The sequence below is a fragment of the Macrobrachium nipponense genome, chromosome 1 (assembly GCF_015104395.2).
Source record: "Macrobrachium nipponense isolate FS-2020 chromosome 1, ASM1510439v2, whole genome shotgun sequence".
Taxonomy (NCBI): domain Eukaryota; kingdom Metazoa; phylum Arthropoda; class Malacostraca; order Decapoda; family Palaemonidae; genus Macrobrachium; species Macrobrachium nipponense.
This window is the reverse complement of record NC_087200.1, coordinates 185,243,760-185,259,221: the sequence shown is the minus strand read 5'-3', so window position 1 is coordinate 185,259,221 and position 15,462 is coordinate 185,243,760. Positions and strand designations below refer to the sequence as shown.

The 15,462-nt window shown below is 38.2% G+C and overlaps 1 protein-coding gene across 1 annotated transcript in view; it reads right to left on the bottom strand.

Annotated features, from left to right (window-relative positions):
* The window catches only part of LOC135219028 (platelet binding protein GspB-like), a 239,515-nt gene that overhangs the window by 214,488 nt on the left and 9,565 nt on the right, over positions 1–15,462 (bottom strand). The window contains 5 exon segments of the mRNA XM_064255463.1: positions 580–2,034; positions 2,037–2,541; positions 2,580–3,124; positions 3,127–3,278; positions 3,525–4,609. Coding sequence (XP_064111533.1) covers positions 580–2,034; positions 2,037–2,541; positions 2,580–3,124; positions 3,127–3,278; positions 3,525–4,609 — 3,742 coding nt within the window.

Sequence of the window (15,462 nt, the reverse complement as noted above, 5' to 3'; positions counted from 1 at the left end):
TTAAAGGTTAGAAAAATCCTATCCCTGTCACACTAAAAGCATCATTATTTTCTGTTAATCATATTTAATAATATCTATTTTTCATCTCCTGGTAAATCAGCATCACCAGCATCCATTTCTCTTTTATCATTCCTTCGTACTTTCATTTAGCATCCAGGATGTCATTATCTCTCTCTCTCTCTCTCTCTCTCTCTCTCTCTCTCTCTCTCTCTCTCTCTCTCTCTCTCTGTTTTACGTCTTTGTTCATTTTCTCGAACATGTGAGAGAAGCCGACAGAAAGAGAAACAGAGAGAGAGAGAGATGTACTTTTATCTGCACAATATGTTCATGCTCATAAAGGTAAGATTGCAAACATTACATTACTATATATATATATATATATATATATATATATATATATATATATATATATATATATATATATATTATCCCTATGTGTAACTCTATATGCATGCAAGTACGGGATTCCATCTTAATAACAATGAAATAAATAAATAGCGGTTTCTCTTAGCTAACTATAAACGACTAAACTGTCCTCTAAGCCTAAGGGGAGAAACAGAAAAGCAGAGATCCACCTACCACTGCTGAAACTAGATATCGACTTTGCAAAGGAGGAGCTACATGGGGAACTTGATATGGATGAGAGACATGAGGAGCTAATCGAAGATGATGATGACACTGAAATGATTTCGGAAATGCTCGAACTGCTGCAAGACACCGATTGGCGGATGCACGGGCTTGAAACGGAACTTGAACTTGAACTTGAACTTGAACTTGAACTAGAACTGGAACACGAGGAGCTTGAATGGGATGAGACTGAACGCATTAATGAGCACGCTGAGGAACTTGAGGAGGAGCTTGGACTTGACGAACATGAGCTTGGACTTGAAGATGAGGATGATGAGCTTGAGCTGGATGATGAACTACATGAGGAGAATGAAGAAGATGAGCTTGAACTGGAAGATGAGCTTGAGCTAGATGATGAAGAAGATGAGCTTGAACTGGAAGATGAGGAAGATGAGCTTGAGCAAGATGAAGAAGATGAGCTTGAACTGGAAGATGAGGAAAATGAGATTGAGCTAGATGATGAAGAAGATGAGCTGCAACTGGAAGATGATGAAGATGAGCTGCAACTGGAAGATGAGGAAGATGAGCTTGAGCTAGATGATGAGGAAGATGAGCTTGAACTTGAAGATGACGAAGATGAGCTTGAACTGGAAGACGAGGAAAATGAGCTTGAGCTAGATGAAGAAGATGAGCTTGAACTGGGAGATGAGCTTGAACTGGAAGACGAGGAAGATGAGCTTGAGCTAGATGAAGATGATGAGCTTGAACTAGATGAAGATGAGCTTGAGCTAGATGAAGAAGATGAGCTTGAACTGGAAGATGATGAAGATGAGCTTGAGCTAGATGAAGAAGATGAGCTTGAACTGGAAGATGACGAAGATGAGATTGAGCTAGATGATGATGAAGATGAACTACAACTGGAAGATGATGAAGATGAGCTTGAGCTGGATGATGAGCTAGATGAAGAGGAAGATGAGCTTGAACTTGAAGAGGAAGAGCTTGATGAGGATGAGGAGGAAGATGAACTACAGCTTGAAGATGACGAAGAGGATGAAGACGACTGACTTGAACTAGAGGAACACGAAGGTGACGATTGGCTTGAGCTTGGAGATGAACAAGAGGATGAGATACTTGAACTGGAGGAGAGAGAAGAAGATGACTGGCTTGAGCTGCATGATGAAGATGATGAAGATTGGCTTGAACTGGATGAAGAAGATGAGGAGGACTGGCTAGAACTTGATGATGATGAAGATGAAGACTGGCTTGAGCTGGATGAAGATGAAGAGGATGATTGGCTAGAGCTTGAGCACGAACTAGATGAAGACTGGCTAGAGCTTGAAGATGAATGAAGAGGATGATTGGCTTGAGCTTGAATCATTGCATGAACTAGATGAAGGACTGGTGAGCTTGATGAGCTTGAAGAGGATTGAATTGGGCTGAGCTTGTGGGATGGACTAGATGAAGACTGCTAGAGCTTGAAGATTGATGAGAGGTGATTGGCTAGGAGCTTGAGGATGAACTAGATGAAGACTGGCTAGAGCTTGAAGATGATGAGGAGGATGACTGGCTAGAGCTTGTGGATGAACTAGATGAAGACTGGCTAGAGCTTGAAGATGATGAAGAGGATGATTGGCTAGAGCTTGAGCATGAACTAGATGAAGACTGGCTAGAGCTGGCCGATGATGAAGAGGATGATTGGCTAGAACTTGAGGATAAACTAGAAGAAGACTGGCTAGAGCTTGATGAAGATGAAGAGGATGATTGGCTTGGCTGAGACATGAACTAGAGAGACTGGACTAGAGCTTTTGAAGATGATGAAGAGGATGATTGGCTAGAGCTTGAGGATGAACTAGAAGAAGACTGGCTAGAGCTTGAAGATGATGAAGAGGATGATTGGCTAGAACTTGAGGATGAACTGGATGAAGACTGGCTAGAGGCTTTGAATGATGATGAGGAAGATGATTGGCTTAAGCTTGGAGCAATGAATAAGATAGATGAAGAATGGTCTTAGAGCTTGAAGATGATGAGGAGGATGATTGGCTAGAACTTGAGGATGAACTAGATGAAGACTGGCTAGAACTTGAAGACGATGACGAGGATGATTGGCTAGAACTTGAGGATGAACTAGATGAAGACTGGCTAGAGCTGGAAGATGATGAGGAGGATGATTGGCTAGAACTTGCGGATGAACTGGATGAAGACTGGCTAGAACTTGAAGATGAAGAAGAGGATGATTGGCTAGAGCTTGAGCATGAACTAGATGAAGACTGGCTAGAACTTGAAGATGATGAAGACGATGATTGGCTAGAGCTTGATGATGAGCTAGATGAAGACTGGCTAGAGCTTGAAGATGATGAAGAGGATGATTGGCTAGAGCTTGAGCATGAACTAGATGAAGACTGGCTAGAGCTTGAAGATGATGAAGAGGATGATTGGCTAGAGCTTGAGCATGAACTAGATGAAGACTGGCTAGAGCTTGAAGATGATGAAGAGGATGATTGGCTTGAGCTTGAGGATGAACTAGATGAAGACTGGCTAGAGCTTGAAGATGATGAGAGGATGATTGGCTAGAGCTTGAGCATGAACTAGAGGAAGACTGGCTAGAGCTGGAGGAAGATGAAGAGGATGATTGGCTTGAGCTTGAGCATGAACTAGATGAAGACTGGCTAGAGCTTGAAGATGATGAAGAGGATGCCATTGCGCTTAAGGAGCTGGAGATTGAACATAAGAAGAGGAACTGAGGGCTAAGAAGCTTGAAGTGATGAAGGAAGGGGATGATTGGCTAGAGCTTGAGGCTGAACTGGATGAAGACTTGGCTATGAGGCTTGGAATTGATGAAGATGATGATTGGCTTAGAGCTTGAGCATGAAACTAGAGAAGACTGGGCTAGAAGCTTTGAAGTGAATGAAGGAGGATGATTGGCTAGAACCTTGAGCATGGAACTAGAGAAGCTTGGCTAAGATGATGAAGAGGATGATTGGCTAGAGCTTGAGCATGAACTAGATGAAGACTGGCTAGAGCTTGAAGATGATGAAGAGGATGATTGGCTAGAGCTTGAGCATGAACTAGATGAAGACTGGCTAGAGCTTGATGAAGAACAAGAGGATGATTGGCTTGAACTTGAGGATGAACTAGATGAAGACTGGCTAGAGCTTGAAGATGATGAAGAGGATGATTGGCTAGAACTTGAAGAGGATGATGAAGATGATTGACTAGAGCTGGAAGAAGATGATGATGAAGATTGGCTTGAACTTGAAGATGATGAGGAAGATGATTGGCTGGAACTAGATGAAGATGAGGAGGAAGATTGACTTGAGCTTGAAGATAATGAAGATGAGGACTTACTTGAACTAGATGAAGAGGAGGAAGAAGACTGGCTTGAGCTAGAAGAAGAAGAGGAAGAGGATTGACTTGAACTTGAAGAATAAGAGGAAGAAGACTGACTGGAACTAGACGAGAAGGAAGAACTGGATAATGATGATGAAGACGAAGAACTTGGTTCGCATAAGCAGTCGGGTTCGCACAGACAATCGAGAGCGGAGCTGCTGGATTCTTCGCAAAGGCAATCAACGAATGAACTGCTAGACTCTTCACACAGACAGTCAACAGCTGAACTGGAAGTGGGATTAGCAAGACAGAAACAATCTTCAGTGTAAGATGCTGGGCAATAGCAGTCGACATTGGTTGGTTGTGGTTCTTGAGCAAATGAGGACAAAGCGTTACCAAAGGCTTCCGATGAAGATGATGCTGACATGTGAATATTACGGCATCCAGCAACTTGACTGTCCCAGCTCTCGGGCCACCACGGTGCAGGGTAAACCTCATCGCACGAAAATGCAGAGGGTCCGCCCGTGGAGGAGGTCTGTTGTCTCCTGTTGTTTACATCCCTCTTCCACGTGTCCTTTTCAGCTGGGGCGCAGTCAATGTTGACGAGAGATCCACTTGCTTTGTGGTGTATTGTGTATCGTAGCTTTGCCACACAGCGGTACGGGCCATGACCTTCAATTTTCTTGTAGAATACCACGTCATCTTCATAAACGTTCTGAAATTCGAAACAAAGGAATGAACACATAATAGGCTATGATATCTATTTTCAGAATTCATTTGTAAACAATATAATTTTCATTTCCCAAGATAAATCAACCCTTTTCCAACTGTGTTAGCTACTTGTTTACTTTCTTTAAATATCGTGGTATTTTCGTTCTATAGCACAGTCTCAAGATTATATAACAATAATGACATTAAACTGACAGAGACACTTTGGCCTGAAAGGTAAAACCAGTTATCTTAATCCTGCAAAGATATAAGAAAGAAGATTCTATTTCATTGTTCCATATCTAATAATTGGGACAACAGTTGACATTTAAATATTGGAAAATATAATAACGAAATAGAACTGGGAATTCTGTCAATATATTCTGCTCTGAAACTGTGGGTCACATTTTTTATACATTGCAATTGATGAGAATTCTACCTGTAGGAAAAATTACAGCACAAACAACAAACATTCACATGCAGTGAAGACTCAGCCGTTCATACACACGCACACACACACACACATATATATATATATATATATATATATATATATATTATATATATATATATATATATATATATATTATATATATATTATTTCCCAAAATTAGCTAATATGAAAATGGAATAAAATTAATTAAACCTGACTCAAAAAGAAACGTTAAACTAACACATTCCTCTTAAAAATCATATTTAAGTAAGAACCCCCTTATACCCTAAGTGTCCAAACATTCATAATTTATTAATCATCTGAAATAAAGAGACCATAGTGTGTGTGCAAAAGCTGAATATAATAGAAGATCGATCGGTCAAACGCAACAGCAGTCACGTTGCTACAATTGTAATAAACCAGGGCACACAAAGAAAGTATGTAGAGTCAAATACTGTGGAATGTGTAAAAGTGTGGATCACTGTTGGCAGGCTTGTCTGTCTCAGATATGGAGAGATGCGAGACCTATACCTCAGAAATTCGGGAGTTACAATACAAGAACTTCCCAGGTCGGTCACTTAAAAGGGCAACGGGATCGGCGAAATTTTTGGAAAGCCAAGCAATAAAAAGGGTATAGATGATTTGTACGTGCCATTGCGGTCTCGCGGGGGACGCCCCCGAGCCCAGGTTCATAGTGTATGGAACAGTGGAGGATGTGGATATCCCGATCTTTATAGACACCGGTGCGTCTATCAATTTAATGGACCATAATCTGTATCAATCCATGTTCTCCCATTACCCTTTGAAACCCTCAACGGAGTCGTGTGTGATGTGCAAGCACATAGATTAAACACCCTGGGTTTCGTTAGAATACGATTTACTCTGGGTGATAGAGTGATGATAAAATCATTTTGGGTTATAAAAGGGGTTGTGTTGGGCAACAGACTTTTGCTGGGCCATCCTGCATGTAGAAGGCACAAAATATCAGTCCATGGAGGTGTTAGTGGTATAACGGTTGGAATACCTGGTGTTTTTATCCCTTATGAGGACGCAAGTGAAACTGAGGATATGGGGAATACTGAAAATGGGGGCGCTTTTGGCGGTCCTAATGGTAATGATACCAGGGATATGGGGAGTGGTGATACCTAAACCCACACTGATAATACGGGGAATAACTGCATTGGTGTTAAATGGGATATTGAGGGCCACGGTGGTAACAATTTTGGCGGGTTTAACAATGGCGTTATGGGTGGTGATACTGATATTAATACTGATATTATTACTGATACTAACAATGGGGTCTTGGTGGATATATATAGGATCGTGGAACAGAGAGGTACTAACCACAAATATAAAGGTGTTTTATCAGAGGATGTTATTTTAATGCCAGGTTCAAAGACTATGGTAAAAGTCAAACTGAGGGAAGTGAAAAAACCCACGGAAGTATGCGTAATTGAGGGCAGCAAGAAACTAAGAGGGGTTATTAGCACTGTATCAGTGAACAGTGTATCAAACACTTGTGTTGCGCGGGTAGAATTATTGAACTGTAATGATACAGTTAGGAAATACCAGAAGAATACATATGTGGTACACCTCCAAGATTGGAGTAATGACAGTGGTTCAGTGGCTATTGCAGAAGGAATGCAATCAAGGAAGCAAATATTCAGAGAACATTTAGCTAATGCAGATTATAAAGAGCATATAGAAGCAATAAGCGAGCTCTTGGCAGAATTTGGGGACATGGTAGCTTTATGAGGGGATAAACTGGGGTTGACTAATGCGTTAGAACATAAGGTAAACTTAAAGAAAGGTAAAAAACCCATTTTTATTCCTGCATACCGCATACCTTTCAAAATCAGAGAACAGGTTGAAAGAGAGGTCAATAAATGGGAAGAGAAAGGAATCATTAGACCTAGTGCGTCTCCATACAACTTTCCTCTGTTAGCAGTGCCGAAGAAGGACGGTTCTGTCCGAGCATGCGTCGATTTTAGACGTTTGAATGAAAAGACAATTCCTGACCGTTACCCGGTCGCGTGCATACCAGATCTTTTTGCAGAAATTGGGGGACATAATATCTATAGCTCAATTGATTTAGCGCAGAGTTTTTTATAGGTCCCTCTTAGTGAAAATAGTAAGGAATATACTTCCTTTTCAGTGCCCAAGGGACACTATGAATTTACGCGGATGCCGTTTGGTTTATCGGGTAGTCCAATTACCTTTGCATAGGTTATTGGATAAAAAATTTTTGTGTGTACATGGGTGATATATTAATTGCAACAGACTCGATCGCGCAGCACCTGGAAGTGCTTAAGGAAGTACTTAGGAGACTTAGGTTAGCAGGATTGAAAATTAAGCTAGCTAAGTGTTGCTTCTTGAAAAAGCAAATCACATATTTAGGTCATGTCATTTCTAAGGAAGGGGTCAGAGCAAACGACGATAAAGTCAAAGCAATAGCAGATTTTCACACCCCGAAATCAAAGAAAGAAAATTAAGTCATTCCTAGGGATGGCAGGATTTTTTCGTAGGTTTGTGAAAGGATTTTCTAACATAGCAGCTCCTCTAACAGATGTATTGCGGGAAGACATTCCATTTCGTTGGGGAGAACCGCAAGAAGAGAGTTTTCAAAAACTTAAGGATGAATTAATGAATCCCCCAGTTCTGAAATTTCCAGATTTCAGCAAACCATTCACATTAGTGACTGATGCCAGTCAGGAGGGTATAGGTGCTTGCCTTATGCAAAAATTTGATGGGAGGTTCAATCCCATAGCGTTTTATAGCAGGAAATTTAGGACAAAGGGCAGCAATGAAAGATTAATGGCTACCGTAGATAAAGAAGCCTTTGCAATAGTATCAAGTTTGGTTCATTTAAAAGTGCTACTGATGGGGGAATAAAGTAGAAGTCCTTACAGACCGCAAGCCAATACTGGATCTTTTTAATAAACCCAATTTGTCACCTAAAAGAGCTCGATGGTTCTTAACCATCAGGGACTTCGATGCAAAACTCAAATATAAAGAAGGCAAATTAAATGTAGTCGCAGATGCCCTTAGTAGAAATTTCTATGATTTGGAAGGATCTCAAGTTACGCTAGTTACTAGTGATTCTATACAATAGGATATGAGTCTCATAGAGCAAAGGCGTTTCTTAGAGGGGAATCAGTCAGGAAAGGTTATAAGTTACCTTTTTCAGGTTTAGAATTAGAAGGTAATCTGTTGGTCAGGAAAATTAAATATAAATTAAGGACCAGTGAAAGTAAAGGAGACATGACACAGATCGTAATTCCGAAAGTCCTAATTCCAGTGGTTTTGGATATAGTACATTGCAGGTTCAGTAGTCCACACTTGGGGATAGAAAAAACGGAAAATGAGGTGCGTGCTAAATATATTTGGAAAAATATGGGGAAAGATGTGGAAAATTTTGTGAAAACTGTACAGCATGCAATGCTTGCAAACCCGCAAGGATAACTTCCTGCAAATTAGGGTCATATCCGATACCAAGTAGACCTTTTCAGAGAATACATATGGATATCCTATGAAATTTTTGTGAATCTAGATATGCGAATAATAGATGAACTAACGAGGATAGTAAAAATTTTTTCACTTAAGCATAAAACAGCTGATGTAGTAGCTATAGCATTTTTCAATTGTATCATTTGCAGATATGGCTCACCCGAGGGTTTTATTGACCGACAATGGCAGAGAATTCGTAAACAAAACTTTAGAATGTTTGGCAGCAGTCATGGGGGTACAGAAAGTAACAATTATTCCATACAGACCTGAAGCTAATGGGTTATGTGAACAAGCAAACTGGAAAGTGCTCGAAGCTCTCAGGAAGACTGCAGGAGGAAATGATAAAAACTGAGACAGATATATAGATGTTGTTAGACATAACATAAACACTATGGTTAGTGATTGATTCCATTAAAATGTCTCCATTTCAAGCATTGTTTGGTTGCCAAGCACGAGGCACATTTGATCTGTTAACTATGCCTCATCATGGAGAAGATACACCCGAAGCATTAATTTCCACAGGAAAGGAGAGACATGCTTGTCTCAGCCATAATCTCGAGGCTACGACCCGAGAAATGGTGGAAAGAAGTAACAAGAAACCATTCGATGTTAAAATTGCTGTTGGAGACAATGTATTTTTAAAAATCAATGTGAGAAATGAACTAAATTACAAATTGGGTCAGAAATTTGAAGGTCCTTTTAGAGTTATTGAGGAAAAGACAGGAAACAGATTTGTAGTCTTAGATGAAAAGACAGGTCGGTCGAAATTAAATCATATATCTAAGCTGAAAAGGGTTGGTAGTAGTAACTAATAATAACATCACGTAGTTGCATTTTTTTCAGATTTTGCAAATTGATGACGAAATGTGACTAATCAGTTTAATGTAACGTTTTTTTTCCCTTTCGTTCTTCTATTTTTCTTATTATGCGCAAACTGCGGCGATTTGGCGTAAAAACCAGAAGTAATTATTTCATGATGAAAAACGGGGTGAAAAATATGGGAAATTACTGTTAAGCTGAGAAATATTACAAGAGGTCTTTGGTGGTGATTCCTGGCGGTATTGGTTTATTGGGGCTGAGTTTTTGTGGCTATTTTGGTGGTGAAATTTTTGTGGCTATGATTTTGGTGGTGATCTGTGGTTTTACGAGCCAAAGAGGTGGTGATTGTGGTTCTTTTTGGTGTTATGGCTCTTGGGGGATGGCACTAGTGCATTGTGGTTTAATGGGGCTCTATAAAGGCGTTGTATTTTATGAAGTTATATTCACCAGTGGTTATATTTGGCGGTATATAATTGTTGAATTGTGGTTTTCTGTAGTTTATATCCCGACTAGGTGATTATTGGGGTTTTATATACAAGTGGCAGTATCATGAATGAGTGAGGACAATTTTTGGGTACCCTTGACGTGACAGCGAGGATATCCTAAGGATAATTTTTGAGGAATGTGGTTTTATAGTATCAGTAAAGATTTATTGAGGATTCCCATCGCCGATTTGATAAATGATTTTTTGGGCCATTTGAAGGAATGATGATTTCCAGTTTACGAGTCTGACTAGACAAGTCCATAGTGCGATTTGAGCACATGTTGTATACACCGGTGGCTTAATGCTGACAATGCTGTATTGAGACCGATTGTTGATATTTTCTTTTGGAGTTGATTACTCAGATGATGACATTCCATGGGCAGGAATTTTAAGGGGTCAATTCGGGTCGATACTGATATGTTGCGGCAGCAGTTTGCGTGACGATACATATTGCGTTTTATATGGAAAAGCGCTGAATTATATTTTTTTTCTCCTTATACATTTTGTAATGGGAAAATTTGGATTGTTATTATTTTTCTTTTCTACAAGGGAAACTTGTAATCGTGGTTAAGCGTTTTTTTTTTTTTTTTCTTCTTTTTTTTATGGTAGTTTTACATAGGATTTCTATTATAGAAAGGAGGTAGAATTTATCTTGGGATACGTAAGATAGAAGGGATATTCAACAGTATGTTTGATGGAGGTTAGCTGTGTAAACATTACAGAGGTTTTGATGCATAGGCATTATGGGGGTTTTTGATATTATATTTGTCAGATACGGGATTAAGTATGAGGGTTCAGTAGATAAAGATCATATTTTATTTTAGTGAGGAATTTTAGTCCTTAATAATTGGCTATGAGATTGGATTATATTAGTTTATGACAGATTCGTGCGTTAAAGCAAGACTTTATTGGTTCTAAGATCATGTGGACTTTTAAAAAAGTCAGTTAGAACCTATTAATGACAAAACACGGACACACGATGACTTTAAAGAATTCTCAACTTCACGCGAGGGTGACAACGAAAACAACTTAGGATCTACAACGCCAGAGGTCGGATCTTCACACGGGCGACGATGTTACGGATCGCCTTTGCGTGGACGAGATGTCGTCGATGGATCGTCTCAGGATACATTCTGGGACAAATCAGGAGTCTACAATCTTCTACGAGGCGGATGCAAGACGCACTTGCATGGGAATCACGGGATATTTCATGTTGGCAACGAGATGGCGGTTACGATTCCTTCATCGGAAGATGTCGAATCTACAGTTCAGCAACGAGGGTGTTAGGATACACCTACAGGGGTTGCAGGCGCTTAATAATGGCGCATGCAGAGTCGTTTCGAGATGGTTCACGCACTCAGCCGAGATCTACAATTATTCGACAAAAGGTGTTCGTGAAACACTTACATGGGACCACGAGGCGGTAAAAGTTCCGCCTACACAGGAGACAGTTACGGTTCCACCGCTAGAGGATAACGATGGCGATGAATTCTTCTTCGACGAATAATACACAGTTCCAGTGATTGCAGTTATAATAGCTATAATGATAGTCGAAATATGTGTTATAGGAGCTATCTTGTAAATATTATGAACTAGTATATATCAGTAGCCAATGTGGTGTGCGACAGGGGTGCACAAAAGACAAAGGTGGAGGAGCCATCTTAAAGGCACCAACAACAGTCTATAATATTAAATGATAGGGTTGATAACCTTAGCTCTTGCCGGTTAGAGACAGATGCAAAACGCTGGATTCCTCGAAGATGCTGAAATGAAAAAACAAACAGGACAGCTTACCGGCCCAGAATTGGGGTCAGTGACGCGCTTCGAAGATCACAAGTTTCATGTATGTAGTGTGCATGCCTCTTGTGTGCAAATCGCTGAGTGTGTTTGTTTGTAATGAACAGAAAATGACATATAGTCAAGTGGCAAATGTTGCAAAGGGGGACTCACTGATTTTGGTTGATAGTGTGTGGAACACGCCACAGAAGAGGTGCTAGAAGAGGTGTTGCAGGTCCGTCGGACAAGGTAACCAGAAACTTTGAAAAGTTAACATTTGAAGTGACAATTTCTTGAGTCTAGAGAAAGGGAAGTGAGGTGCGACACACATTCTTTATTGACGAACTTTAATGTTTTATGGTGCCATAATTATGGTCTCTTTATTTCAGATGGATTCGATGTCACCCATGGGATTTTTCTCTGATTTTGACTATTAATAAACTATGAATGTTTGGACACTTAGGGTAAAAGGGGGTTCTTACTTAAATATGATTTTGAGAGGAATATGAAAGTTTAACGTTTCTTTTTGAGTCAGGTTTAATTAATTTTATTCCATTTTCATGTTAGCTAATTTTGGGAAATAAAAAGTATATTTTTGTAACCTCGAGAGTTTATATTAGCCTAGTTTGAAACCGATTTTCAGCCTACTCCAGAGATGGCTACGTTACCAGTTAGATGTTTTGTTTTCATTTGTTTAAACGAGTGTCATTTGACCTCGTTAGAGATTTTTTCCCCTGATTTTCTAGTTTTATATATATATATTATATAATAATATTATATATAATATATATATATATATATATATTATATTTAATATATATATATATATATATATATGTATATATAATATATATAATATATATATATATATATATATATTATATATATATATATATATATTATATATATATATATATATATATATATAGATTATATATATATATATATATAGATATATAATATATATCAGATATATATATATATATATATATCTATATATACATATATATAATAATATATAATATAATATATATATATATATATATAGAGAGAGAGAGAGAGAGAGAGAGAGGAGAGAGAGAGAGGAGAGAGAGAGGACAAAGCAATGTATTGACACTTGAATAAAGACAAAAATAAAATCAAGCATCATCGCCTCAGACAAGGATTAAATTCCTCTCTCCTTTGTGGTATCAGTCATTCAAAGCGTATCTCGATTAATAATCCAATTATCACTTATGTTGTAGACTCTAATTATTCCATGCCTTAGCAAGTCATGAAATCCATCTTTATGTAAAGCGCTTATTGAAGTATTTGCGATTTCGTATTTTATCATCACTATTATTATTATTATTATTATTATTATTATTATTATTATTATTATTATTATTATTATTATTTTATTATTATTATTATTATTATTATTCAGAGGATGAACACCATTCTAAGGGGGCCACTGACTTGAAATTCAAGCAGCTACCAAGAATATGGCTTTTATTTCAAAGAAATAACAGAAGCTAATGGGAAACACAGAAAGAAGAGATCAGTTACTATAGAAGAAAAATATAAATGAACGTATTGAAATAGATAAAAAAAAAGTCAGTCAGTTTACAAAAATAGAAGAATTGTTGTATGGTAGTAATGCATCGGATCTTTTTTTTTTATACCCACCTGAAGCATTAAATATAAACACTGTCATAAAAAAAGTACCAATACTTTGCTAATGGATACTACTCTACATATTACCCGGAAAAATATTCTGGAACTTAATGGAGGTTATACAGCATGTTCGTGTCAGATATCGGCTCAATTACGCGAACACTCGACACATGATATCATGCTGTAAACGACGAGGTACATTTTTAATGAGTTGAAATACCCTTCTTCAAACTATGATTTTTTTTTCTTTTACATTTACGTAACACTTGTTTGTCAAATCTTGTCGCAGAAGGGACGCTGACTTTTTTTTTAGATATTATGTGGTGTTTTTTTTTTTTTTTTTTTTTTTTTTTTTTTTGGGGGGGTGGGTGCCGTTTCGGTGCTAAATGGAAATGCTATTAAAATGTTATTAAATTTGAAATATTTTATATATATTATATATATATATTATATATATAATATATATATATATATATATATATATATATATTTCACGTGTATATATAGCAGGTGTTTCTAAATTAGAGGGCCCCCTCCACAGAACAAATGGAAAGTTATGAAGTTTTTTGCTATAGCCTATCTCCAAGTACATGATCTTAAGTTTCTATTAAGCTATTTTTCATTTTAAATTTCTTGTATTTTTAGACTGAGTGACAGAGTTAGATACAGCCATGGATAACAACTCGGAGGAAATCCCATGGATTGACCGAATCCGGGCTATAACCTTCAGAGAGGCCAGGGATGCTGGCGCATCCTTCATTTCACATTCCTGGATAGCTAAATACATTAAAAGAGATGAATCCTGTGTTAAAATATACTGGAACAAACATTCATACGACTGTCATCGCAAAAAAGAGTGAGAATCTTGGAACGCCTGAAGTCCTTTCTCAGGAGTCAAAAGACATCATAGCTGAGGCAATGGGTAGACCAAGAAAGTCTTTACGTAAATTGGCACTTTAATTAAAAACAAAAATGGGTAAGAAGAGAAGTTATAGTGCTGTATATCGTGAGTTGAAAAAATCTGCTATCAAGCCATTTCATGTCATCAGCAAGCCAACATCACTCAGCAACAGAGAGAAGACCGTGCATGGTTTTGTGGTTCATTTCTTAAAGATTGGGATGAAGCTGACTTTCTCAATGTTGCTGCATTAGATGAATTCTTCATTTACACAGCCAGGAAGCCAGATCATAAAAATGACATCATTTGGGCTGCAAAGTTGGATGATATCAGCGATGATGTGCTCTATTGCCAAGTTGTGAAATTTCCTGAATGTTTGGGAATTTTTCTCTGTTTCACAGCCAAACGGTTAATGTGGATCATCAAAGAAAAAGGACAGTCATGGAATGGCGAATACTTCAGAGAAACTGCGCTTACTGGTCGAGTATTTCCTTTCCTCAAAGATTCTGAAAATGTGTTATCTGTTGAAGAAGTCACATTTTTGCATGATAAGGCACCGTGTTTCAAGGCTCTTCAGACACAGGAGCTGCTTCGAAACATTGGTATCGATTTCTTCTCATCAAGTGAACTTTCTAGGGTAGACTCCCCCTCGACCTTATTGAAGTGTGTGAAAACATTGGTAGTATCTTAAAGGATCGCGTTGAAGAGGCGAACCAGTGAAAACTATGATGGTATACCAAGCCTCGATGACCTGTGAAGAGAGGTGACCGAAGTGCTCAAGGAAATGGAGTTTGAGTTTCAGCTCTTTTGCAATTTCCTGAAATCATAATTCTCAAGAATGCAGGCTGTGGTACAGGCAGATGGAGGCCACACAAAATATTAAATACTCAGAGGGGCTCTAATATCGAAACACCCATACATATATATATGTACTTTGTATTTATATACATATATATATGAGTGTGTGTGTGCGCGTATGACTTATGTCATTTGTATGTATGTTCTATATGTTCGAACTACTGTCTGTTCCTTCATAACTTGTACAGAGATGGTAGACGAGGCAGACAGAAAGGTAGCTATCGTCATTAGAAGACCTGTACCTCTTTACCTAAGCTTTATCATGTAGAGGAATAGGATTAGCCATCATCATTGGCAGAAGCGATCAAGCTATCGTTATTAGAAGACGTGTACAATCATATCTGATCTTCAGCATGTAAAAACTTCAGAAGAATACATATATTTTTATATTTCGTGTTTTCTACAAGAACCTCCTCACCATGAGTTTAA